This window comes from Fukomys damarensis, unplaced genomic scaffold (assembly GCF_012274545.1).
Source record: "Fukomys damarensis isolate Sample0158 unplaced genomic scaffold, DMR_v1.0_HiC HiC_scaffold_21, whole genome shotgun sequence".
Lineage (NCBI taxonomy): Eukaryota > Metazoa > Chordata > Mammalia > Rodentia > Bathyergidae > Fukomys > Fukomys damarensis.
This window is the reverse complement of record NW_022900933.1, coordinates 12,543,482-12,570,629: the sequence shown is the minus strand read 5'-3', so window position 1 is coordinate 12,570,629 and position 27,148 is coordinate 12,543,482. Positions and strand designations below refer to the sequence as shown.

Here is a 27,148-nt window from a genome sequence, read left to right as displayed (position 1 = left end):
TGTGATGCCTTTTCTACCAGAGAGACACTAACTACCTGAGCCCAAATAGTATTTATTGCTGGGTGAAAGGGCAGATGAATGGGTGCCCATAATTGGAGCCCTTCAGAGTTGAAGCAAATTATCTATCATCTACCTATTTTTGTAGTACTTGGGAAAAAATCCAATGCCTTGCGCTGAGCTACATTACTAGCCCTTCAATTTTCATTTTGAAATAGTTTTTTTTTTTTTTGACATTTTGAAATAGTTTTGCTAAGTTGCCCATGTGGGGCTCAAACTTGCAATCTTTCTCTCTCAACCTCCTCAATAACTGGGATTGCTGGCAATCACTACTGCACCCAGCTTCAAAACTCCTTCAAAGGAAATTCAGTCTTCATCAGATGCTTGAATCCCTTGCTTGGTTTTCCTGCCATGAAATGGTTCAAGCTCTGCCTGAGTGACACTCGTGACAGGAAATGCTCCTATTTCTTAAGATAGCCTATTTCACCCTTGAACAACTTGATTAAAAAGTTCTCTTCTGGGCCAGGGATTTAGCTCAGTGGTTCTGCCTCCTGCCTCACAAGCGCAAAGTCCTGAGTTCAATCCCTGGCACAAAAAAAACCAAAGCAACGACAGCAACAAAAGCTGTGTTTCTTGCAAGCTCAACCCCCTACCACACTCAGTGCTGTCATTCTGTGAAAGCCGCAGATATAAAAGCATTGATGAACAGTGAAAGATCATTTTGAAATCTTTATGAGGCCCCAGTGAGAGGGTTACATCTCATGTATGCAGTGAAACTTCCTTCCAAAGCCCTTATACATCTCTGTCCCTGCCCAAACTTTTTTTTTTTTTTTTGTACCGGGAATAAACTTGGGTCCTTGGGCTTGTTGAGGCAGGTGGTGGAACCACTGAGCTAAATCCCTGACCCCAAACTTTCTTTTCCTTCAGCAGCTGCCTCACTCCTGGCCTTTCTTTCTGAGCCACACCCTCCTCCGGAGCTCCTCTCCCGGCCAGTGGGCAGCCCTTAGCCAAATCAGAAATCAGCAAAACCAAGAACAGTGGCCAACACCTGGTCATTCCCTGTTACTCACAGACACCCAGGGAGGAGGGCACCATTTCATCTACTGCTTCCCTCTGAGGAAAAATCTGCCTCCTAACTTTTCAATGAGTTCGACCCCGCATGCACACCACCATGGGGCCATAGAACAAGACTTCTTGCCCTTCAAGGATTTAAAAGAGCTGTTCTTTTCCCAAGCTTCTTGTCCTCCAACCCAAACAATTCTTGTTTGCCATGCTTCAGCAGACATGATTCTAGTCCTCAGTAAAACTAATTATACTCTTAAAAAGAATGCAGCGGCACAGGCTCCTGATTAGGAAGACTTCATACAGTAGAGACTCTTTGCAGGTAATATACAGGCTCAATGTCATTTCAGTAAAAACTCTGGTGAGATTTTTTTTTCTTTTAAATTCTAGTCATTTATGCCACACATCTTTCTAGAGTGCTTAGTGTTCTGAGCACCTGCCAGACTATGCACTAAGGAGCTGAAGATGCATTCATGGAGATTAAAGGCAGCTATTAATAAAGTCAGATCAGGAATGAAATGTTGCTGAGATAATCAGACATGCTGGAGTAGCGAAGATACAAGATATTTAGGACAGGGACCTACTTCTGTGTAGAGCTGTCCTGGATGGGAATAGGTAGGATGTGGAGGTGGAAGGATTGCAGGGAGATCGAATGATTCTTGAGCTGACAAAGGAGAATAAATCGGAGGACAAGGAATGAACATTCCAGGTTGTGGGAACTGTATGTGCAGAGACCCTAAGGAAACATGATGCCTTGAGAGAACCAAGACAGGCTTGTATGGCTGAGTGCAGAGTGAAAGCGAACACAATGGGGAAAAGGTTGGAAGGACTGATAGAAGCGAGACCACGTACAATCCTCTGCTGAGGATTTGGGTCTTTCTTTCTGAACAAGAAGCAATGAAGGTTTCAAATGGGAAGAAGGGTTAGACATCAGGAAGCACTATCTGATTTCCATTTTAAACAGAGACTATGGCTGCAGTTTGGAGGAAAGGATGAAGCAGTTTCAGGAGCCCAGGTGAGAGGTGACTGAATTAGTGCAGGCAAAACCTAGCAGCAGTGTGAGCCAGACAGAGCAGGACAGTGGGCGGAGGACAAGGGCCCTGGCAGATTCTAAATCTGGGGGGAGCCACACTAGCAGAACTTGGAGTGAGGCAGGAAATGGTAGAAGGAGAGAAGACCTGTACGTTTCTGACCTGCATAAACCAGGGGTAGGGCACATTCCAGAGATAGGGACCATAAGAAAACTGCCAGCTGTGCCAGGGAAGATCAGGAATACGGACAAGGACGTTGTGTGTGATGGTTGGTTGACTGTCAATTTGAGAAGTTTAACTAAATCACTCAGCAATTCTACACTGTAGGGTGTGGAGGACACACCCTAGGGTGGTATAAGGGGAAAGGAGGGAGGACCGATCTGTTTCTGTTACTCCAGAGAAGCTGCAGTCTTTGCCTTGGACGTCATCCGCCTTCCATGCAGATGCCTTGGCGTCAGGCATGGATCCTTGGGTCTCCGAAAGGAGGCTCTTTTCCCTCACAGCCCCATCCGGCTCCAGATTCGGACTCCCATGGGGCCCTGCAGTGCGCTCCAGACCTTCAACTAAATCCTTGGGTCTCCTGTGTGCAGACAGACCCTCTGCACTCTTCCTCATCTGAGTGGCCATTTTAAACTGATCTTGCATCATACATATTTATGTACCCCTGTGTTACATCTGTTTCTCTTGTAAATACCGACTGATACATTGTTTACCAAAGGCATCAGCATTAGCATAAAAATGGAAAATGAGGTTAGGGACCTAAACTTCCTCAGGATGCAGTGCCAAGTGGAAACCGGAATGAGTATTTCTCTGAAATGAGGCAGTACTACCTCAGAGAGTTATTAGGAGGATTACAGGCGCTGACCTGTTCTATTTGCTTGCAACATAGTAAGTGCTAAAATGTTAGCTGGTATTATAAATTCAAACTGTATCTTTTCAGAAATGGACAGAAACTCAAAAGAACAGAAAAGAGAATGTACAGTTGATATATGATGATAATATTGCCTAACATTTACTATGAACTTACTGTTCTACATACTTTACATGCATTAATTCACTGAATCCTCATTAAAACATTTTACAAATTGAAATATGTCATCCTTACTTTATAGATAAGAAAAGCAGGGTAAAAGTTAACTTAGGTTAAGTTAACTTGTTAAAAGTCACACTGCTAGTGAAGATGAAAGAGAGACTCAAATACAGAAAAGGAGATAAACAAGATGAAATGCCCAAACACTGCTAATAGGAGTATAAATACACATTTTCTGAAAAGCAATTTGGTAACGCGCATCAGGAGTCCTTAAAGTCCTTGTCCTCTCCAATGATGAGTGTAACTGTACTGTATACTTAAAAAGTACCAATACTCAATATAAAAGAAAAAAGTTCTTGTCCTCTGGCACCTATAGGAATCTATCCTAAGAAGATATAGTAACTAGAAAAATAAACCAAGATTATTTTTTCAAGGTTATACACTGTGACATTTATATTAATGAAGAGCCTAAATGTTAAAAAATAAAAGATTAGTTAAATGAAGAATCAATGATAATAAATCAGTACATGGCCATTAAAATTAATATGTTAAAGAATGTCAAATGTCATGATAAAGGTACAACGTTAATGAAGGTATAGTAAGAGATATAATGAAAAAGCAGGTCATGAACTGAATATCTAATGTATAAAATATAACATGAGAATAACACATGCGCTGGGGTTATAGCTCAGTGGTAGAGCACATGCTTATTATGTATGAGGCTTCATGTTCAATCCCCAGCACCATAAATATATATATACACACACATGTTAAAAAGCAAAAGAATACATAGAGGAAAATGACAAATGAGAAACATTAGAAAGTTGACAGTAGTTGTCAATTAATGTGGATTAAGGGTAAATTCATGTTTTCCAAGTTTTCTACAAACACTATTATTTCTGCCATCAAGAAACCAGTTATATACATACAGTCCTAAAGAAGAAAAAGAAAGAGAAGTATTTCCAGTTTCTAGTCCAGAACATCAGGAACTTAAAGTTAGCACTGCATCCTAACAAATAAAAGGTTAACCAAAATCAACAGTTTTCAGATTTGTTAGAAAAGTGAGGTCACAGAGTAACTGGTACCTGAAAAACCAGAGAAACCGGTAGATACAGAAAATCCCATGAAGAGAGCAGAAACTCACCAACAAAAACCTCAGTGAGAAGCAGTGTAGAGGTAGGAAACTTGAGTTGTAGTTGTGACTTGCTGACGGCTCAGTGGAACAAGTCTGAGAGTTAAAAACTCCAGGGGACTCCAATCTACCTCCCCGCTTTGTGAGTTTTACTTCCAAGAACTCTACCACTTTCTCATAGTGAATATTACAGAAAAATGACAAGGTAGGTCCAAGAGAGGGAGGAAGAAACAGCCATTTTGAGATAGAACAGAACATACTATTCTTTTTAACAAGTCCTGCCCTCAAGAGAAACTATTCTACTAGATCCTAACTTGTGGGATTTTATCACAGCCTCACTTGTCTAGGTTAAGGGAAACAGCCAACTCCAGTCCGCTCTACCCATCTGCCCACCTAAGGAGTAGGGGTGGAGAGGGGAACTGAGAAGCCTTGTGAAGTCAACCATTTAGGAGTCCAGGCACACCGGAACACTGAGACCTAATCCTAGGACTGTAGAATGCTACCTTACTAAAGGCCCATGGGCCTCTGGCATTCAACAAACAATCACAAGGCTACCAACAGGCAAAATAGACAGTTTTAAAGGACTCAAAAAGTATCAGAACCAGAGTCAGATATGGCAAGAAAGTTAGAATGAAGAGACCAGAAATTTTAAACCCCCAAACAACTGTGATTAATATGCTAAGAGTAGACATGAAAAAAATGGATGAGTAATATAAGTAGAGAGCTGAAAATTCCAAGAAAGAATAAAGAGGAATTCAAGACATGAAAACCACTGTAACAGAATGAAGAATTCCTTTGATGAGCTCATGAATAAACTGGATAGAGTTGAGGAAAGAGTTTTGTGCTCGATAATGAGCCTTTCACATTTTAAAAGCAAAGAGAAAAGAGGCTATAAAAACAGAAAAGAATTTCTAAAATCTGTAGGACAGCTGTAAAAGATGTAATGGGAATACTTGAAGAATAAAGAAGAAGCAGAAGCAATACTGGAAACAGTAAAAATACCGAGAAATTCCCAAAGTAATGTTGAAAACACAATCACAGGTCCAGGAAGATGAGAGAATTAGTGGATAAATGCAAAACAAATAAAAATTCCCAGTAAGTCATATTCAAACTTTAAAAAAAACAAAGACAAAAATCTTTAAAGAAACTGAGTTAAAAGAACTTTTCTATATGAGTAAAGAAGACTAAACACAAGAATTACATTCAATATCTCCAAAGAAACCATACAAACAAGAAAAAAAAAGTAGAAATTAACAACCTCTCAGATGAACAAAAGTAGAGAAAATCTATTACCAGTAGACTCGACTTACAAGAAATGTTAAAAGAAATTTCTCAGAGAGAAGGAAAGTAGTGATATAGTTCAGAAATTCAGATCTACATTAAAAAGGAAGAGGGCCAGGGATTTAGCCCAGTAGTTCCCCTGCCTGCCTTGCAAGCACAAGCTTCCAAGTTTGATCCCTGGTACCAAAAAAAAAAAAAAAAAAAAAAAAAAGGAAGAAGATCGGAGAATAACAACTTAAAGTAAAATAACAATAATAGCAATAATATATTCAATTATGTATACTTGGGTATATTTGGGGGTACTGGGGATCAAACTCAGGGCCTTGCATATTTCTATATGTTATATACACTTATATAATTAAAATGAATGACAAAATAATGGGATCGGATGGAGGCATTAGGAATAGCATTGTTTGAAAGCGGACTTGGATTAGTTGTAAATGTGTATTGCAAACTCCAGGGCAATCACTAAATTTTTTTTTACATGCTAAGAAAGGAAAAAATGGAATCACAAAATGCATAATTAAAATAAAAAGTAAGAAAAATGTGTGGAAGGCAAAGATAGGAACAAATAGAAAATATAACAAATAGAAAGCAATAACAAATATGGTAGATATCATAAACTATATCGATAGTCACTTTAAATGTCAACGGCCTAAATACATCAACTAAAAGATAGAAATTTTCAGAGTAGTCAAAAGACAAGACCCCACTATATGTTGCTGGTAAGAAACTCACTTTAAATATAAAAATACATATAAGTTAAAAGTAAAGGTACAAAGAAAAATATATCATGATAACACTAAGAAGCTGGGAGTATCTATATTAATTTCAGACAGAGTCAATTTTAGAGTAAAGAAATTTGTCAAGGACTTTTTTCTTCCTGTACCAGGGATTGAACTCAACAAGGATTATTTTTTAAAAAGGGGTTAATACTTCCAAAAGAATATAACAACCTTTAATATATGTGTGCCCAAGAACAAAGCATCAAAATATAGCACATGTGGCAAAGAGAAACAGATGAATCCATTATAGTTAGCAATGTTGAGACCATCTATCATACACTGACAGATCTAGCAGGTAGAAAATCAATAAAGACATAGTTAAGCTCAAGAGCACTATCAATCAATTGGATATAATTGACATCTCTTACGAACTGAATGTTGGTGTTCTCACATATGTTGAATTTTTGTAGCCCTAACCTACAGTATGATAGTGTTTCAATACAGGCCCTTTTGCAGGTAAGTGGGATTAGATGAAGTCATAAGGGTAGGACCCTCATGATGGTATTATGCCCTTACAAGAAGAGACACCAGAGAGTTTGTCCTTGGTCTCTCCCCATGTGTGCACAAGAAGAGAGAACATGAGCACATACTGAGAGGGCAGCTGCCTATACACCAGTAGAAGAGATCTCAGAATAAAACATGCTTTGGTGACAGCTTAATTTTGAACTTTTCAGTCTCCAGAATCATGAGAAATAAAGTTCTGTAGTTTAAACCTCTCAGCCTTTTTAAAGCACAACAAATTAAGACACCTACAGACTACATCATGCAACCACCACATATTACACATTCTTCTGCTCACATGAAGCATTCACCAAGATGGGCCACATTTGGGGGCATAAAACACACTGTAACAAATTTAAAACAATATAAATCACACAATGTCTGCTCCCAAGAATTACACTACAAATTAATAACACAAAAATATCCAGAAAATCTACAAAATACTTAAAGATTAAACAATACATTTCTAATTAACAAATGTCAAAAAATCTCAAGAAATTAAATAATTTTTTTTATTTTGGTTTTTTGTTTTGTTTTGTTTTGTTTTTTGGTACTGGGGATCAAACTCAGGTCCTTGTTCTTGCAAGACAGGTGGCAGAACCACTGAGTTAAATCCCTGGCCTGCTTTTTTGTTTTTTTGAGACAAGGTCTTACTAGTAGTCCAAGCTAGCCTTAAACCCATGGCCATTCTCCTGCCTCAGCCTCCAAAGTGCTGGGATTATAGGCATGTACCACCACTCATGGCTCAAAAATATTTTGAACAATATGGATGTTCAACTTACCAAAATTTGCCACGTACAGCAAAAATAATATTTAGAGGGAATTTCAAAATATTGAATGAATATATTGGGAAAAAGAGAAAGATTTAAAATCAGCAGTCAAAAGTCCACCCTAGGAACTAGAATAAGGAATTAAATCTAAGATAAGCAAAAGAAAAGAAATAAAAATACAGCAGAAACTAATGAAATCAATAGAGAAATTTAACAAAACAAAAATCTGGTTCTTTGAAAAGACCAATAAAATACATAAGCCTCTAGCAAAGCTAACTAAGAAAAAAGAGATAAAGAAGGATAAGTTTAAGACATTTCCAGATAAATGGATACACCCTGAGGCCATACTCTTTTTTTTTCTTTTTATTGAATTTATTGGTACATTCTAAGTATATAGTACAGTTACATTCATTACTGGGATCTTGTACCTTTAGAGGCCATACTCTTAAGTGAAATAAATTGGAAATATTTAAATATTGTATTGTTTCTTTGGTGTGAGAAACCAAAAGTAGAAATAAGGACTAAAAGGTATAATAGTATAATAGATTTTCCTAAAATGTACCAATAAATGTTTTGCTTAAAAAAAAGAGAGACTTCTTTCACTAATATCAGAAATAGAAGGCACAAAAAGGAAATATCATCACAGACACTAAAAGAACAGTAAAGGATTACTATAAGAAACTATACCCGCCGGGCATGGTGGCGCATGCCTGTAATCCCAGCACTCTGGAGGCTGAGGCAGGAGGATCGCTGTGAGCTGAGACCAGCCTTGGCTACACAGTGAGTTCCAGAGCAGTCTGAACTATATAGTGAGACCCTGTCTCAAAGAAACAAAAAAGAAAGAAAAAGAAACTATGCCCACAACTTGATAAACTACTACATAAAATGAATCAATTTCTTAAAAGACATAACCTGTCAAAAGACACAAGAATTCACACTCATGTTTATAGCAGCACAATTTATAACAGAAAAAAAAATATATGATAGCTAGATCTTGGAAACAGCATATATATCCATCAACACATGAATGCATGAGGAAAATGTTGTATTTTTACTGCTACATTGCCATAAATGTAGATTTGAAACATTTGTAGGCAAATGGCTGCAACTTGAAAACATAATGTTAAGTGAAATAAGTCAGAGGCTCGAATATTGTACGGTTTCTCTTATATAAGAAAATACATATATATACAAACAAAGAGCAAAATAAAAGAGAGGTAAATAGTACATCAGGAGAAGTTCAAATACTTCCCAAAATTGCATATTTAATTATTTAAAAAATATTTCAATATATATGCTAATTCATTTCATTTATACTGAAAGTTTATCTTCTTCCATTGAAAAGAAAGTTTGTGTTATTCTTTTTTCATAAGAATCTTTTTGGTTTATGTCATGCTGAGTAACTACTTTGAAGATAATGATACACAGTGTAATAACTATTGCTATTCTCTTACCTGGTAATTTAAAAATGTTTTATTTTTTCATTAAAGAAATAGAAAAAAAAAGACACAAGAAACACTCAATCTGAATAAACCGATATCTACTGAAGAAATTAAGTCAATAATTTGTCATACAATAAATTAAGTCAAAATAATGATTTAAAACCTTTCAAATCAGAAAACGTCAGGCCCAGATGGATTCTCTGTGAATTCAATAAAACATTTAAGGAAGAAAGTATACCAACTCTCTATAAATATTCTGGAAGATAGATGCATAAGGAATACTTCCTAACTCATTTGATAAGGCTAGCATTACTGTAGTACCAAAACTCAATGAAGACATTATAGGAAATGGAGACTACAGACTTGAATCATTTAACACAGATACAAAATTCCATAATAAATTATTAGCAATCAAATCCAACAATACATAAAAAGAATTATTCATCACGACCAAGTGCACTTTTACCAGTATGCAAGAGTTGTTCAATATTAAAAAATCAATTAATGTTATCTATCACATCAACAAGGTAAAGAATAAAAAAACATATGAGCAGGGCTGGGGATTTGGCTCAGTGGTTCCACTGCCTGCCTCATAAGCCAAAGGGCCCGAGATCAATTCCTGGTACCAAAAAAAAAAAAAAAAAAAAAAAAAAAAAAAAAACAACCAAATAATATGAGCATATCAACATAGACAGAAAAAGCATTTGACAAAGTCCCGCACCTATTGGTAATTAAAATACCAAATAAACTAGGAATAGAAGGGACTGCCTCAACTTGATAAACATGTACAAAAAACCTACAGCTGAGTCAGGTGTATGGCACTGCCTGTATTCCCAGCATTTGGGAGGCTAAGGCAGGAGGATTGCTGTAAATTCGAGGCCAGTCTGGACCACAAAATGAGTTGAAGGGCAGCCTGAACTACAATGTAGCAAGACTCTGTCTCAAACAAAACAAAACAAACCCTATAGCTGACACCATGCTTAATGGCGTAAATCTAGAAGCATTCCCTTTAACCACTAACAAAGCAAGGATGTTCCCTCTCACTACTGCTTTTCAACATTGTACTGGAAGTCCTAGATAATGTGGTAAGATAAGAATAGGAAATAAATGGTATACAGATTGGGAAGAGGGAAATGATATTGTCTTTGTCACAGATGACATGATCATCTATGTAGGAAATCCAAGAGAATTGACACAAAAATTCCTGCAGCTCATAAACAATTGGCAAGGTTACAAGGTTAATGTATAAAAGTCAATTGTTTTCCTGCATACCAGCAACAGACAAACGAAATTTGTAATTAAAAACACGTTACTGTCTATATTAGTATCCCTTTAAAAGTTACATAAGATTTAGTTATAAAACATGTACAAGATCTATATGTAGAAACTACACAACTAATGAAAGATATGAATAAATAAATAGCTACTCCACATTCATGGATAGGAAGACTCAGTATTGTCAAATGGCATTTCTTTATACTCAATTCTTTATATTCAATACAATAACAGTGAAAATCTCAGTACATTATTTTATGGCTATTCACAAACTGATCCTAAATTTTTATAGCGAGGGAAGGAAGCAAGGAAGGAAAAGGAAAGGAAAGAAAGAACAAAAGAAAAGAACCCAGATACAAACCTTATACCTTTCACAAAAAATAAACTCAAAATGAACCATAAACCCAAACATAAAACACAAAACTATAACCTGCGTGCCCTGGAAGCTGACTCTTTAGATTCAACACCATAAAATAACTGACAAGCTGGAGTTCACTAAAATTTTTAAGCTTTTTCTCTGCAAAAGACAATGTCAAGAAGTGGAACTGCCAAGTCACATGGAAAAGTACAGGAGTTTTATAAGAAGCTGCCAAAGCGTCCTGAAAAAGTGGCTGTTCAATTGTGAGAAGATAAACCACAGAGCGAGAGAAAATGCTTGCAGATGTTTCTGATAAAAGACTGTTAGCCAAAACACAAGAACACTTAAAAATCAAAGAAAATGAACATTCGATCCCCGGTAACAAAACAGAAAGAAAGAAAGAAAGAGACCAGAAAAGACACCCAGCCAAAGATCTACAAATGGCAAATGAGCAGAGAAAAATCTTCAACATCATATGTCATTAGATAATCACAGATTCAAACAACCACGAGACCACTAAGCATCTACGAACACAGCCAAAATGCAAAACATCAGCAACATCAAATGCTAGCAAAAATGTGGAGCAGGAACTCTCATCCATTGCTGATGGGAATGCAAAATGGCCCAGCTCCTCTGGAAGAGTTTGTCAGAGTCTCACAAAACTGTCATAATTTTCCTCTGTAATCCAGGAACTGCTCTCCAGGTTACTTATTCAAATGAACTGAAATGAACATCCACACAAAAAATTATATACTTACATTTACAGTGGTTTTCTTTATAATTTCCAATACTTAGAAGCAACTAAGATGTCCTTCGGTGGGGAGAACGGATAAACAAAGTATAGTACACTCCAACAACAGTATTATTTGGTGCTAAAGTGAGCTTCCAAGGTACAAAGGACATGAAAGAAGCACAGATGAATATTACTAAGTAAAAGAAGCCAATATGACAAAGCCAGTATGTGATTCCAATGACTACATACGACATTCTGGAAAAGAGAACACTTTGGAGACAGTACAAAGACCCAAGGTCGCCAGGGGTGAGTGGGGAAGAGATGAAGATAGGCAGCATGGAGGGTTTTTAGGACCGTGAAACTTTCCTGTATGATACTAAGTGATGGGTACATGACGTCACACAGTCGCCAAAATCCATAGATCACAGGCCAAGAGTGAGCCTGACAGTTATAAAGTTGAAGGGACCAGCCCACAAGTCTTCTTTTAGGCCAGCCTGCCCAACAGACCTCACAAACCATGGAGAATCTTTATCAATGGGACACTGTACCAAGGGCCTTTCTGTGCAGTGGGAAGCACCCCATCAGTCTCCGCCCTGGAGTGGAGGTGGCAAAGGGACAGGGAGATAGATCCCTGCTTTGGATGGCAAGTTAAGAAAGGAAAACTTGGACAGAATGACTCCTTGGTCAGGACAGGAGAAGATGCTGATCTAGAGCACGTGGTGGACAAGGACTGCAGACCTGGGCATAGTTCTCTCCTGCTGGCCCAGAGCACCTGCCACTGCAGGTACCAGCTGGGCCTGAGATTTACTCCAATTTTGCACCAAAAAAGAGAGTTCACAGCTGACAGCCTCCCTCTAATAAGCAGTTGCATTAAACAAGGCCTGTGTGCAGTGGGTCTCTGCTGTCCCAATTTCCTGGCTAAAGACCTAGATAAAGTATCTAAATTTTCCTCCAGCCCCAGATTTAGCCTCTCTGACGGATAAATCTCTCCCTGCTGGTGGCTGTGTCTGTCACCTCATCCCATCCTAGCTTCTTGAATCACCTGTCTTTAGGTTGCTGGCAATACACCAAAGTCCCACTCAAAACACAGGACTGTGTGGCAAAAATGCCCAGACTCTAATGGGGGACCCAGATGAGGGTCTGTGGATATCGAGGCCAGGCCCTGGGAAGTAGAGAGATTCAGGACGACAGTCCTCAAATCCAGACTTCCAAATACACAGCCTCAACCCTTATTAATTCTTAGTAATCAACAAGTGACTTGAAATCCAGTTGGATAAATGGGGCAGAATAATTGATAACATTTTAGATAAAGAAAAATAAGACTGGATTGTCTTACTGGATTAGAGTCACATATCATTCCACATCCCAGGCAGGTGCTATGCAGGCCCTGGGAAGTTTTGGGGTGCAAAGGGCACATTGCAGAGGCCTATGAGGGATGGTTAGGAAGGTGCAGAGCTCCTGAGAGGAGGCACCAAACCTGTCTAAACTGCTGGCCCCCGCCCTGCGGCTCAAAGGCAAGAGGACAAAGAAAAGAGACAAGGCAGAGAAGTGGACTCCATCAGCTCCTCCTGTTGTGGGGTTCTCCACACAGACACTCTAGCTTGGGGTCACAGACAGTTCATGTGCAGGATGTGTTGTTAATAACAACATGTGCTAAATAAACACAGTATTCATTACGCATGGACGAGGTGCAGAGCACTTCACACATAACATCTTCCTCAATCCCACAGCATCCCTAAGAAGATAGGTTCTACCATTCCCCTCTTCTTCCAGATGAGAGTAGTGATGTCCCTCAGGTTAAGAAACTTGCCTGAGGTCCTGCAGCTAAAAGTGGAGAAGGTTTTAAATACAAAGACAAACAGCTGGCTCCAGTTCCATAGCTAACCCCTACCCTACCCTGCCCTTCAGGCATGGGAGTGGAGCCTCAGAACACAGGAGGCCCATGTTGCCTGGACAGGGGATATGACAGTGAACTTTAGTGGTACCAGTGAGGAGAGCGCCTCCTTGACCCCACAATGCTTCAAGTCAGTCACGAACCTGCTCAGGAATTGTGTTGTCAACAGAGAATGAAGGAACCCCAAGATCATCAAACCCCACCATCCCACTTCTGGCTAACAGAGGCCATTTCAGTCTCTTATGAGTATCGGTAACAAGCAGCTTGCAAAATTCTTGGATGGCTTTTTCTTTGGATGGTGGTCCCTTACCCTCTTCTACTTTCCTTCTGAGTTGGAAAGGAGAAATGCACCTCGAGCACAGAAGCTACAGCCAGTGGCAAGCACTGTCAGCTCCCCTGGCCTCCCTGCACCACCCCATCTCACTTCCCAGCACATCCCGTGGGTGCCCAGTCCCCTGCGTCACTCCCCGATCCTTTGCTAGAGACACAGGCCAGCAGGCTGCAGGGCTGCTGAGGGCCAGGGCGGGAAGCACACCAGGTCTCAACACCTTCCTGTGCGCCTACCTCTCTCTGTTCCCTCTGAAGGCACAGTTCTTCCGTCTCTTCCATCAGTTTGTCTGCCAAAGCAAGCACACATTCACAAAAGGTTCCCTCAGATCTGAGGTTCTGAATGGACCCAGTATCTCCCCAGGAAGAGCCTCCGCTGGCCAGGGTCTGGGCTGAGCTCTAGTGAGGGGAGCTACCTCCGCGGCCTAAGCTGCTTCCTGCTTTCTGGCTATCACCCCGCTTTGTGCATTCAGAGGACCACGACAGGGCCTCATCCTGAGTCTCTGCAGCCCCAAGGGATGTCCTCGGCCCCTCAGCACCTGCATTTGTGTCTGGCTAGCAGGGAGGGCGGAGCCCTGGGGTGAGGAAAGATGTGTGTGGAGCAGGCCGAGGGGAAGCGGTGAAAGGGCTGCAAGTTTCTAAGTAGACAGAAGAGGACAGGGACATGCAGTGAGCGAGGCCTCAGTTGCACCGTCGTCTCTCCCAAGCACAGGACCTGGGGACCCAGGGTAGGATGACGAGGTCAGCTCCAGGTGTGGAGCTCTCACTACGTGCCCAATACAGGCACCCACAGGCATGTTGCCGTTGACCGCCACTCTGCCTCTAAAAGCTAAAGACGATTTTTATCTCTACTCTATGGAGCAGGAAATCGGTGTTAGAGTGGGTGAGCTGCCTAAGACGCTGACCAAGTGACAACCGTGGGTTCAGAGTCCAGGCTCCTGGCCACCACAGTCTCTTGCCTCCAGCCACACTGGCCAAAAGGACATTTAAGGCACAATGAAGCCTTTCAGTGGCTCCTTAGGCTGAGCCTGCTGAGCCCTCACCTGAGATACCCCTCTGGCCCCCCTGCGTGCTACCCTTAGGAACCCTCAGATCCCCTCCAGCCAACCTAAATACTCCTGCTTTTCTTTAGCCAACTGCAGCCCCTGGGCCTCCAGGCTTTTGATCATAGCTTCTCCCAGCTGGGCATTCTTCCAGGTCCTGGCGAGGGAGGGCAGATGGGACCGAGGACAGAAGAAGAAACAAAAGCGTCAATTGGGAAGGGTGGAGGAGAAGGAGAATGTGCATGTTTTTACTCTCCCATCCTCGCTCCAGAATCTCAGCTTGAGCTCACTGTCACTGTGGCACCCGGGACTCTGGGCACGACCCTAGCATGGATCAGTTACAGCGCCTGGAGGCCGGCCTGGGCTGCAAAGTGGGCCACCGGAGACTGGGTGGAGCGCGCTTTCAGAACAGGGGAGAGATTGCTTTCCAGGTGCTTTCTACACCACTGCATGGCCACCACTGAGCACGGGCACAGGGCGAGACTCAGTGTTACTTTTTGGACCTAGGGTAGGCGTTTGTGTGCAAACGGACTGTGTCGCCTGAGGACCACTGTGCTCTGGACCCAGATTTACAAAGCACTAGTTCTGGCCCTCCCTAGAATTACAGGCCTGGCAGTGAAATGGTTTCAGGAGGTGCCAAATACAACCAGTGACACTGAATCACTCCCAAGAGTTGAAGCACATGCTGTTCACCTCTACCGCTGGGACTAAAGACCCTTCCCAGGCTCAATCGGGGACCCACACAGGTGCTCTGAAGTCTGGCCCACTTCCTCTCCGCATCCTGGCCAGCTCCCACAGCCCCGTCTCAGTGCCCACCAGGATCCCAGCTGACTGGCAGGGCATTCAGGACCCGCAGGCAGCCCTCCCGGCTGGGAACTTACACCTTCCCAGACTCTTGCAGCATTTCCAGCCACTGTGTCTGCTCGAACTCAGACTCGGCGGCCAGCAGGACGTTGCCCTGGTGGAGAGAGGAGCCATGGGCATGCCTGAGAGGCAGCCACACCAAGGGAGAGTGGACCACTCTGCTCTCCAGCCACCCCAGGGTCCTGGGCACGACAGCCCCCTTGCCAGCATGCTGTGGGGCTATCTGGGGAAGGCAGGAAGAGGCTCGGGTGCCCCCACTGAGCCCAGGCTGAGGGCTGCCTCACTCACGTGGAAGTCCTGGTGCGAGATCTTCATGGCGTAGGGCATGCTGGGCTCTTCCTTGGCCTCCACCAGGCAGCCCCCCAGAGGGATGACGCCCTGAGGAGGAACCACAGCAGGCAGCCCCACCCCACCAGCTCTGGTCACTAGGGGGCCTTTGACAAAGCCAAGGGCCCCAGCTGGACCAGGCCTTGGCGCCACAAAACAGAGTCCAGAACCGACTCCCAGGGCAAAGAGGAAGGGCTGGGGAAGACTTAGGGGCACAGGAGGATGAGGTGCAGCCCAGGAGGTGCCATGTGAAGATTTGCTCTCAAGGCTCCCCGCTGGACAGCATCAAGACAACAGACCCTCGACCCCTACCATCCCCCTTGTCCCCATGAGCCCTCCCGCATTGTGGGCCCGGGAAGGGGCTGTCTCACCTTTGGATGTATATTAAAGTATTTGTTGGTTTCAAAGCTCTTTTTTTCACTCTCAGAGTAGTAAAGGAGAAAGCTTTCTTTGATGATGAAAAACCTGCAGTGGTGGTCGGGAGGGAGGACAAGCAGGAGAGTGAGATCTCTCTAGACAACAGGAAGTCCCTTGGGGGCCCCTGGGGACACCAGGTCATGTTCCATATCTGCATGAAGACTCAGCTGCCCGGTTGGCTTCTCCTGCTCTTCTGCAGACAGCCCAGCCCTCCTCACATCAGGGTGGCCCCAGGCTAGCAGCCTCCATCCCCGAAAACTGCCACCCTTGGCACAGCAGACCCCCTTGGGGTCTTATCGTGGTAGGGTAGAAGGAAGGGAAGAAGATACACAATCCCAAGGTAGGCCTTTTGGTGTCATCTCGAGAGCTGGCAGCCAGGTGGATTTGAGTACCAGGCAGCTGAGGCCAGGTGCACAGGCCTTGACCCCCACAAAGGGCAGTGACATCTGCGTTCCCTTCTGTCTTGGATGCTCCACAGCCTCCTCCTGGGAGTCGGGTCGAACTTAGGAGCCCAGGGTCCTTGATCCTTCCTGACTGTTGGAGAGGTGAATCCTTGATAGCAATACATGGAGCCCTTGGCCACACTGGGGACTCTTCTAGAACTAATGACCAAAGCCGACTATGATTAAGACACCAAGCACCCAACAGGGGAAGAGGCAGTTGGGCCTTCAAAGACCCTGACATTCATAGATGCTAAACTGGCTGGCTCCTTTCTCCAGGGCCACTATGTAGTGAATCTCTGAAGGTTTATCAGTCACAAGATCTTTCCCGAGGCTGCAGCTAGGGCGGTCAGCCCTGGCACAGCTGCCATCTCCCTCTACTGAGCCAAATAAAACTCAGCTTTGTACTTTACAAGGTTTAAACCAACCTCCACCCCTTTTTGAGACAGGGTTGCACTGTGTTACCTAGGGTGGTCTTGAACTCATAGACTGAAGCAACCCACCCAGCCCAGCCACATAACAAATGCAGTGCTCTAGATGCTGCTCAGGGTAACACCCTGCCAGTGCCAGCTCTCCCCCCAGGCCTTTCTGCCTGCTGCGGGAGAGAGCACAGGAACAGCACCCTCCAGGGGCCAACCCTGCCCACTTCTCAGCTTTCCCACTACTGTGAAGTCGCTGCCTCTTTTGCTGGTCCCCATGAACTCACAAAGGGAGATGCCTGCCGCCTTCTCTCTTCACTGACTGAGCCTCCTCCGTCTGCCGTGAGGACCAGCCCAGCCCTCACTGACGTTTGAGCTCTGCTGCACTTGGCCGCCAAATGGAGCACTTGGCACGTGGCGCCCACTGCCACACCCCACGTGCTCCTCCTGTCCGGAGAGGCTCTTGGGGGATGGGGCTGTGTCACTTGAGTTCCATGGACAAGGTATTTGGCCATTTTCCAGCTTGGGTTGGGGCTTGGGCAAGAGAGCTCAGCTCTCTGGGCCTTAGTCTCTTTGACTGTGGAACGGTGGTGACAGCACCTACCTTATGTGGCTGTAGTGAGGGCCACACGAGATTAGCAGAGGACCCAAGACAGGGCTGAATGATGTGTGATCTGACATGTATCTCCACATGAAAGGCGAGACCAGCAGCGCAGAGCTGCTTCTACCCCTTCGGCCACTTCCAAATTATTACCACCACCAAATTCATATGTTGACACTCTAACCACAAGTGCACAGGTAATCAAGGTTAAATGAGCTAATGAAGGCAAGGCCCCCTAATCCAATAGGACTGTGGTTTTATAACAAGAAAGATCGATCTCTCTCTCTCCATTTCCTTCCTCTTTCCTTCCCGCTCTCCTCCCTGTCCTCTCTCTTTCTCCTCACTGTCCCGTGAGGGCACACTGAGTAGCTGTCCATCTGTGAATCGGGACGAAGGCCCTCACCAGAACCTATGTCAGGTGATGGGTGGGGCTTGGGGCTTGATACGAAACTGGAAACGAAGCAGCACAGAGCTGCCTCTGTCTCTTTCAACAGCTTCTGAAATACTGAACTGTAGCAGAGGGAGACTGATGGAGAAGCTGATCTTTTCAAAAAGGGAAGGTTTCCAGGCAGAGACCCACAGGGGCAAAGATCCTGGAAGGAACCGACAGGCTAAGAGACACAGAGTGAGCCGCGCTAAGAGCAGCTGGGCCAGATGGTGTGAGGCCCTATGGCCACTGTAACAATAATGACAGAGCTTACATTTATTTGGTTCTTACCGCAAACCAAGAAGATATCTGGGTTAATGCGCTTAACACAATTATTCTCCAAGATGGGAGCTTCTGGGATTCAGTGTGGACAGAAATGAAGCAGAAAGGCGGCAGGACTTGCTGAAAGTCACACAGCTGCCTGGTGGAGGCTGGCTTTTTCTCTGAATAGGAGAGATGGCCCTGGGAGAGCTTTGAGAAGAACTGATGTGACCTGACTTAGGTGGAAAAAGGCTCGTCCTGGCTGGCGTGTTGAGAGGAGATTGTCAGGAAGAGGCAGGAGGGTCCAGTAAGAGCTATTGCCACTTATGGTGAGGGGGCAAGAGAAGATCTAGTGGATGAAGCTATATAGAGTCCACAGAATGTGTCCACAAACGTTACCCCTCCTCTTTTTTTCTTTGCGACAGGGTCTTGCTATTAATTCAGGCTAGCCCTGAAATATGCAGCCCAGCCTGTTCTCGAACTTTCGGCGATCTTCCTGCCTCAGCCTTCCTAGTGCTGAGATTACAGGCAGGCACCACCACACCCAGCTCACCCCCTCCTTCTGCAGTGCAACACAGAAAGCAGCTGACAGAGATGGGTGTCCAGGGCAGCTTGTGCTCCACACCAGTCTGACTCTCGCAGGCCCAGGGCCCCCCATGGCCGTGGCTTCAGGGGTAAGAAGGGCACGCATGTGACGTGTACCACACTGCAGCCCTGCTCCAGCTGTTCTCAGCTTGTTGGGTGGGGGTGAAGGGAGTGGACGGAGCTGGCATCGACTTGAGGAAGGCAAGTGCCCTGCTGGCAGTGAGTGCGCCCAGTACAGGCTCATTCGGCAGGCGCACTTTTAAGGCCCAAAGGGCTGGCTTTCTAATAAGCCTGCCTCAGTGGAGGCCACTGTTCCAGCAAGGATCCTCCACTTCTTCTCAGCATGGGGGGCCCAGGCTCCTTCATCGGGACTACAGCCTGGCTGGCTGTGGAAGGCCCGGTGACCATCACCACCGATCTAGCCATTCTCACACAGGAGCTCTGTACTACGACTCCACAGGTATTGGAGCATTGAGCCCATGGGCAATCCTGAGGGTGCTATTTTATCCCTTCACTCCCAATTTACAGGTGAGGAAACTGAGGCTAGAGTGAAACAACATGTGTAAAGCCCCACAACTAGGGAGTAGGAGGAGCTGAGATTGGAACCCGAGACCCACAGTCCCTCCTGCTCCTCACTCCTAGAGGAGCTGCTCCTCTGGCTCACGGCCCTGCACACACAGGGGCCAGAGGCACTGGGTAGCACTGGGTACACCAGGGAAGCCCAGGGGCAGCGCGCCACCATGTCCCAGCAGCGACAGGCAAGTGACCTCCTCATTTGGGCCTCAGCTGCCTCCTATGCAGCCTGAGGATAAGAGGGATAGCAGCAACTCACAGTGTCGGGGAGCACACAGGGACCTAGAACATCACGGTAAAGAGGCAGTGTTTCCTTTATTAGGATGCTTATGACTCACGACTGCCAGGTTCAGTGCCTGCTGCAGCCGCCCCGACCTCCTTCTTATCTGTGTGCACATAGTTCCCCTGGAGGGAACACTTGGCCCGAGGATTAATCTCCTATCCTCTGTCCGATGCCTCTGTCCCCATGACCAACGTCGGTCCTAGGAGAAGCTCTGGGTCTGGCCCTAGCCTTTAGCGCCCCCTTTATCTGCCTGTAGTTGTGGGGAAGCCTAGGGTGTGTGCCACAAGGAGTCTATGCCAGCCCTGGCAGCCTCCTGTCTGGTCTTACAGGACACTATTTTCGCCGTTAGATTAAGGAGCATTTAGAGAAGGTGCAAGACACTCCGTTTGCTAAGTGTTTCGTTGACACTACCTTATTTGGGTTTCTCACAACAACTCTAAGAGATGGAGGTGGAATTTTTTTTCTGTTTTACTGGTGAGAAAACTGAGGCACCAAGAGATTAAGCAAACTAGCAAGTAACACACTTGGAGCTCAGCTACCTCTGCTGACAAAGCCCCAAGCCTCAACTGTTTGTGCTCTGTGCTGTTCGGGCCTCCTTATCACTTAAGACTGGCAGCTGTTGGTCTCCATAGTGTGGATCTCTACAAGGGAACCCCAAGCTCCTGGTCAGCACAGGCCAGAAAGCATTAAGGAATCACCTGGCATAGCCAGGCACCATGCTGGACCCTCTGGCTGATGAGTCCTGGCCCTCCAGGAGCTTAGAGTTGAATGCAGAAGAGAGAATGTAGAAATCAACAATTTTAAAAATAGCTGATGTTTATCCAGTTCCTTCTTGGGGCCAGGCACTCATAGAAACAGCACAATGCATGTTCATTCATGCACTTCTTACACGGGACAGGCAAAGAAACTAGAACACAGAAAAGTTAAGTAATATGCCCCAGGTCACACAGCTAAGCGGAGGAGTACTAGGATAGAGGACAGCTGTGTAAGGCAGCAGGGAATGCTGCAGCCTACAACACGCAGTGCCACACAGCACCAGAATGTACAGCAGCATAGTAAGTGTGTAGGAAGCACAGCAAGAGTGCAGACCAGGGGCCGAAAATGGCTGAGGGATCCACTCAGGGAAGTTCTCTGACAGGAAGTAACAACGGAGCAGGGTTTTGAAGAAAAAACAGGAGTAGCTTAGGAATTTGGAAGTAGACGGGGGAAAGGTGTGTTCTAGACAAAGGAAAGGGCATAGGCAGAGAACACTGAGTTCGAGGTTATCAAAATACGTCTGGTAAAAACCAGGGATGGTGGTGCCTGAAGTGCCAGCACTCTGGGAGGCTGAGGGAAGAGGGCTGCAGGTTTGAGCCCAGCCTGACTCAAACTAAGAATTTAAAAAGGGCCAGGTGTGTGTGGGGCGGTGTGGCTCAGTGTAGGGGACCTCAGTTTAATCCCTAGTAAGTGCTATCACATTCACATGCAGATAAGTGCAAAGGGGGTTGCTCCGTGTTTAAGTGTGCAGAGGGAGAAGTGGGAGCTAAGGTCAAAAAGAGTCAGGGCTGGGAGCTGGGCAAGGCTTTTTCCTGCAGACAGGGGAGCTCCAGTGGGTTTTAAACCAGCTCTCAAGAGATTAAGTTGCAGTTTTTGACATGGGAAAGGGGTCCTTGAGGAGCCCATGGCAAGGCAAAGGGACAAATGAGAGTTATTAGGGAGGCCAAAGCCATCAGGGCTTGTTGGACTATTAGACGAGAACAAGGTGAGCTAACTGCAGTGGCACGAGAGGACTCTAGACTAGGTGAAAGGGTAGACATAGGAGCCAGCTAACATGAATGAGGAACTGAAGGCAGCATTCTTAAGCTCAGTACACACACACACACACACACACACACACACACACACACACTTGTAATATGAACGCAGTAAAGGCCCTGCCACAGCTGGATGGTTAACACTGGCTGGAGTGAAGAAAAATGCTACCTAGATCCCAGGCAGGTACCTTCCAAGGTGGGCAGGTCCTGTGAAAGGAAGGCACTGGGGAAACTCCTGAGCGTTTGGAGCCACAAGTACCCAATTTGGGAATAGGTGCTGGGAAGGGCTTTGAATAGCACAATTCAGTTCAGGGTTCAGAAAATGTGACGTTAGGGGAAATCCCGAGGGGCAACGGGGAGAACACGGGATAGCGAGTGCAGAGAAGAGAGAACCCAGGGAAGCGAGTGTGAGTCCTACAGGGTCGAGAGAGGTATGAACGAAGGAGACCTGGAAAACCGAGGAGCAGATCATCAGTCTGAAGGTGCTCATACTTCCGTGATCCAAATACTCCTCAGTCCTCCTTGCCGTCACCCCTTCCCTTCAGCATAGTCTGCTGGATTCACAACGTCTGTATAACAGACTGGTGTGTGCGTGTGTGTGTGTGTTTGTGGCCATGGGGAAGGGTGGTGACACTGGGGAGAAAACTGAGCCCAATGGATCAGACAGCAACCCGGTCTATAGGTGAGGAAACTCAGGCTTAGAGCTTCCTGGGATGAGCAGGGACCTGGGGCAGGATGTGACTGCAATGGGATTTGGTCCTGGGGCCAAAGTCATTTCACCTTCAAGAGAGCAGCAAGAGCACAGGGATGCATGAGACTCTCGAGTCCTGCTTCCCAGGAAGGTGGAAGAGCCCCTTCCACCTCTCCCCAAACACAGGCTTCCAATACAGGCCTAGCCCTGATCTCCCCTGCGCTGAGCCCCTCAGACACTGAGTGTGGATGTGGACGTTACAGCTGCGGAGGGACAGCTATCCAAAGTGTCCTTTGGGGAAATGGAGATGGAAGATGGGAGACGGAAACAGCCCCCTTTTTGTCCATCTGTGTGCTCAGGGGAGATGCTGGGATCCTACCTGTGAAGCACATGGGTTTCTGGAGAGATCATCAGCTCTAAGGGGGTTCAGATAATTTTAGCAGAATTTTTTTTTTTTTTCAGACAGGATCTCACTAGTCTAAATGGCCTTGAACTTGCCCTGTATCCTAGATTTACTGTCTTCCTGTCTCAGGTGTGCGCCACTAGTCCCAGCCAGAATTCTTCAAAGACATGCTTAATACGCAAAACAGGTGCTAGTAGGGAGGTGCGGGCTGAAGTGGGTGGAGCTCCAGCTCCCGCACTCCCCTCCCTGGTGGTAGACTCAATGCACTCCTAGAATCATCTGTGGAACACAGTTTAAAAACCACAATTTGACCCTCTTCCCTCATTTGGTAGACAGGATACCTCCTTCCAGCAAGGGGACAGGCCTGCCCCAGCCCAGGCCTGGGTCTCCTGCCTCGGAGCCTAGATTCCTTCTCCACCACACTCACACCTGCTCTCAGAAGAAACTGGTTTTTTGTCTTCCCATCCTGGGCATAAGGAGGCCGAAACCCCTGCCAGCCTGAGGTTTGGCTCCCATGGAGGTAAGACTCATTTTCAAACAGGCCACCAACAGTCACTGAATGTGAGGACAGACTGGTTCACACAAAACTAACTTTGCTTGATTTTGGCAGACCTGGTCTGGGCAAACCATCCTACAGGCCCAGCAAAGCCTGAATTAACAAGTGTTACTCCTCCTTATGGGTTGTGACCCAGAGATCTACCTGTCTCCCTAACCAAGGACTCTCAATGCCATCACCTCAAAGAGGTAGTGGCTGACAGAGAGAGGTTCTGGGGAGACTTGGCAAGACGCCTTTCTCCTGCCTCTCTGCCCCAGATGTCCTGTCAGTGGGCCTGGTGGGGGACAGTGGCTCTAGGACAAGGAGAAAGGAAAACAAGAGAATAAAAAAATACTATGAAATCTTCAGAACCAATTGGTGACTCCTTGTTTTCGAGGGGCAGAGACACTGTCCCCCAATCCCTCCTCTTCCCCGTGCTGTCACCACACCCCATCCTTTCCACACTCAATACAGGGGAATCCCTGCTCCTCAGCTGACACCTGGCCGTGCCCGCCCATGCTACTCCTCTGACAGAAGTTCAGAGAACACAAGTTGATTGTTGAAGGGGAAGAGGGCTACAATCGCCTGTCACAGCTCAAGGGCTATAGTGGGCTCTTGGAACACCTCACACAGCCAGCCAGCTGTAGGGAATGCCAGAAAGTGAAACCAAACCCATGTCACAGGGTGAGGCTCAGCCTGGTACCACAGAGCTGACACGCTAGGCTCCTCTCCTCAGCTCTTTGGCCACGTTTGGTAGGACAATGTCACCTCTAGGAAGTGGGGCTCAGAGGCAAAGACAAAAACAAAACCCCGAGCCCCAAATCTATGTAGGAAAACTCCTCCCTAAGCCTCTGGTATGGTGACCACCATCTGTACAATCTTCCCACATCTCTGCAGGTTGCAGCCTGGGATCTACAGCACGTGGACACTGTCTCTGCTGAACCTCCACACGAGCCCAGGTGGGCACCGTGAGCCAGAGGCTGTCTAGGCTCCACAGGAAGGGGCTGCTGCCGGCTTGGGCTTTCCCCAGGCCCTAGGAGCCAAGTGGGGACAAGAAATGTGGACGTCCCCATCACAGGAAGGAACTGGCTGGGCCCCCCCATCGGGACTTCTGGCCTTCGAAGGTATTGGGGGGTGGAAGTGAGAGAGGGGCCAGAGTGGGACACAGTCTCCAACCTGGGAAAGAGCCCCGCTGCGTGACCAGCCCACCTTGGTGCTGACCCTGGAGGAGGCTGACACTGCCAACGCCATTCCCTGCTGTCTCAGAGCTACCCAGGTATTGGCCCCTCAGTCCCAACTGCTCAGGGACTGAGGGGAGGACAGAGCCATCAATCTTACCCTCTAGACCCCTCTCCCAGATTCTTTGCTTTGGCTAACTAGTGCTTTGACTCCCTCCCTTTTCTGCTGCCTATGGGAAATTTAGCTCAGGGCCATTTTTCTATCTCAGGGGGGCAGGGCCGCTTGAGCTGTGGGGGCTGGAGGCCCACATCCTAAGACGGACCCTGACAGGAAGCAGCTTTATAGAACCCAGCCAGCTGCAGCCGGTTAAATCCTGCCCACTCATTATTTATGCAGCAAGGAGTTTTTCTAGGCCCTCTTTCCCTCACTGGCCCCACCAGGGCATCGACCACCCTAATGGTGAGGCTCTGCAGGGTTGGGCCTGAGCTGCACGGTCCCCAAGCTTCCACTTGGCCACTAATTAGCTGACATCCAGAGATTCTACTTCTCACATGAGAAACTGGGCCCAGGGGCCCTGCGGGGAAGTAAGACGGAGCTGAGCGAACATCAAGCCTCCTCCACACCCAGACCCTGTCTCAGCTCTCTGCTAGCTGTTGCTAACTCAGTGCTGGTGTGTGTGTGTGTCGTGTCCTCAGAGCTGGGAACACAGACAGAGGCCAGGGAGGGCAGGTGAGAAGTGAGTTCTTCCTGAGCTCCAGAGAAGCAGGAGTCTACCGTGGTGAGAGCTCCAGAGGAAGGAAGTGATCCAACGTGACAGTCACCTTTGAAGGGCGTGGGGGGGCTTAGCTTGGAGCTGTATTTGCAGAACACAAACACACTGTTCTGACTTAGAGTGGATTTTTGAGGGGTGGCTGTGGGGACCACTGATGGTGCCTCTCTAGGTTCTCCAAACCTTCCTAGCCTCGTCACTGTGATTCAGCTGGGAGGTTTTACCCTGGATACTTCTCAGCCCCTCAATCAACTGTGGGTAAGTAGCCAGGTCCCCACTGTATCTGCAGTGGTAAAGGGGACCATGGACACACCCTGGGGCATTTACTGGATGCAATCAGGTGAAAATGCCTGGCAAGAAAAGTCTCAGAGGATGGGACGCAGAGGCAACACCTGGGACAGTAGCCAGCCCAGATGGAGAGGCGCGTTGGCTGCCAGGAGCTGCTGAGGCAGAAGAGGAGAAGGGCTGCTGATTCTGCTAATGGCGCTCAAAGCTGCAAACAGCCTTCCCACCCCCACTCGAGTGCCCTAGCAGAGACAGACTACTCTTGGCCCTCAGGGGCTGCAGCTCAGACAGTGCAACCCTGAAAGCCCCTCATAATTTCATGGCACTCCGAGTCTCCATTTAAATCATCAGACGTAAATTTAACTTTGGAGGTACAAAAGAGCCTGTATCCCATTAAATCTCTGAGACAAATCTGTCAGATGTAGTAAAAGTGCATGGAGCCAGCTATGTAAAATGTGAAATGCCGGCCAGAGCTCCATTTATTCTATGGTCTTATAGAAATAGTAAATTATTCATCAAAATGGAACATTAGAACCAACCGCTACTATGTGCGCATGATCTGTGGTTCCGGGAACGTCTGAGGCACCTCTGCTCAGGGCAGAGTCATGATGTGGGACAGGAAAGGCTATGTGAATGCACCTCTGGTTTCCTGGAAAGGTCATGCGTTCCACGGAGGAACAGGGTCTGCATTTTCTAAGCCACACAAACACAAATCTCACAAATGAGCTGGGTGTGGCAGCTCACGCCTATAATCCCAGCACTGGGGAGGCTGAGGCAGGAGGATCGCTGTGAGTTCAAGACCAGCCTGGGCTACATAGTGAGTTCCAGGTCAGTCTCAACTACATAGTGAGACCCTGTCTCAAAAAACCAAAATAAATAAATAAATAAATAAATAAACAAAATAAAAACAAATCTCAGAAATGAAATGGGCTTAAGGACAACAACCATCCAGAAGATGGCCCATAGCCCCCAAAGCCTGGGAGTCCCCGCTTCTCCCAGTAGCTCCCAGGCCCACTTGTAAGTGGAAAGAGCCTACTGAAACCTGGAAAGTCACCCCTCAGTTGGGGCCCTGGAAGACAGCCTTTGCCCCACCGCTAAGCTTGCTGCTGCGACCGTCCCAAGAGGGTGTCTTTGGCTGGAGATGGGTCAGGGTGTGATGCATCTTGACTCGCTACAGCCACGATTGCACGGACCCACACCAGCTCCCCACTCGGGACTCAGTTCATGCCCCAAAGAATCACTCCCGCTCCTGGTCCCACCCTAGCGCTCCCTGTCCAGGCCAACAGCCTCATCTTCCAGGGGGAGTCAGCGCAGCAGCATGAACCGTGGCGAGGCCAAGGTCACAGAGGAAGGCAGAGTCGGGACAGGCACTGGATGGGTTCTGAGGTCCGGCCTCACTCCCAGCTGTGTTAGAGGGACCGTGAGGGGAACTCACCGCCGGGACCACTTGGCCGACGGCCTCCCGAAGGGCCGCTTCCACAGCACCCCGTAGAGCTGCACTTTGGTGCTGATGTCCAGCGCGTCCGAGTCGGCCTGCTCCAGGGACGGCGACGGCGACACGGAGTTGGACTTGGACGAGAACATGCTGCCTCGGCGGGGCAGTCCGCGGCCGGGACCACTCCCTCCCCAGGGCTC

The 27,148-nt window shown here is 46.5% G+C and overlaps 1 protein-coding gene across 2 annotated transcripts in view; it reads right to left on the bottom strand.

Annotated features, from left to right (window-relative positions):
• The window catches only part of Plekhd1 (pleckstrin homology and coiled-coil domain containing D1), a 35,715-nt gene extending 8,573 nt beyond the window's left edge, over positions 1-27,142 (bottom strand). For both annotated transcript variants that reach the window (XM_010645364.2, XM_010645365.1), the window contains exons 1-6: positions 26,949-27,142; positions 16,224-16,317; positions 15,814-15,903; positions 15,543-15,619; positions 14,727-14,818; positions 13,856-13,908 (exon numbers count right to left, since the gene is read on the bottom strand). In XM_010645364.2, the coding sequence (XP_010643666.1) occupies positions 13,856-13,908; positions 14,727-14,818; positions 15,543-15,619; positions 15,814-15,903; positions 16,224-16,317; positions 26,949-27,097 (555 nt within the window). In that variant the 5' untranslated portion in view covers positions 27,098-27,142. The remainder of the gene's footprint in view (positions 1-13,855; positions 13,909-14,726; positions 14,819-15,542; positions 15,620-15,813; positions 15,904-16,223; positions 16,318-26,948) is intronic.
• Positions 27,143-27,148: the final 6 nt, after the last annotated feature.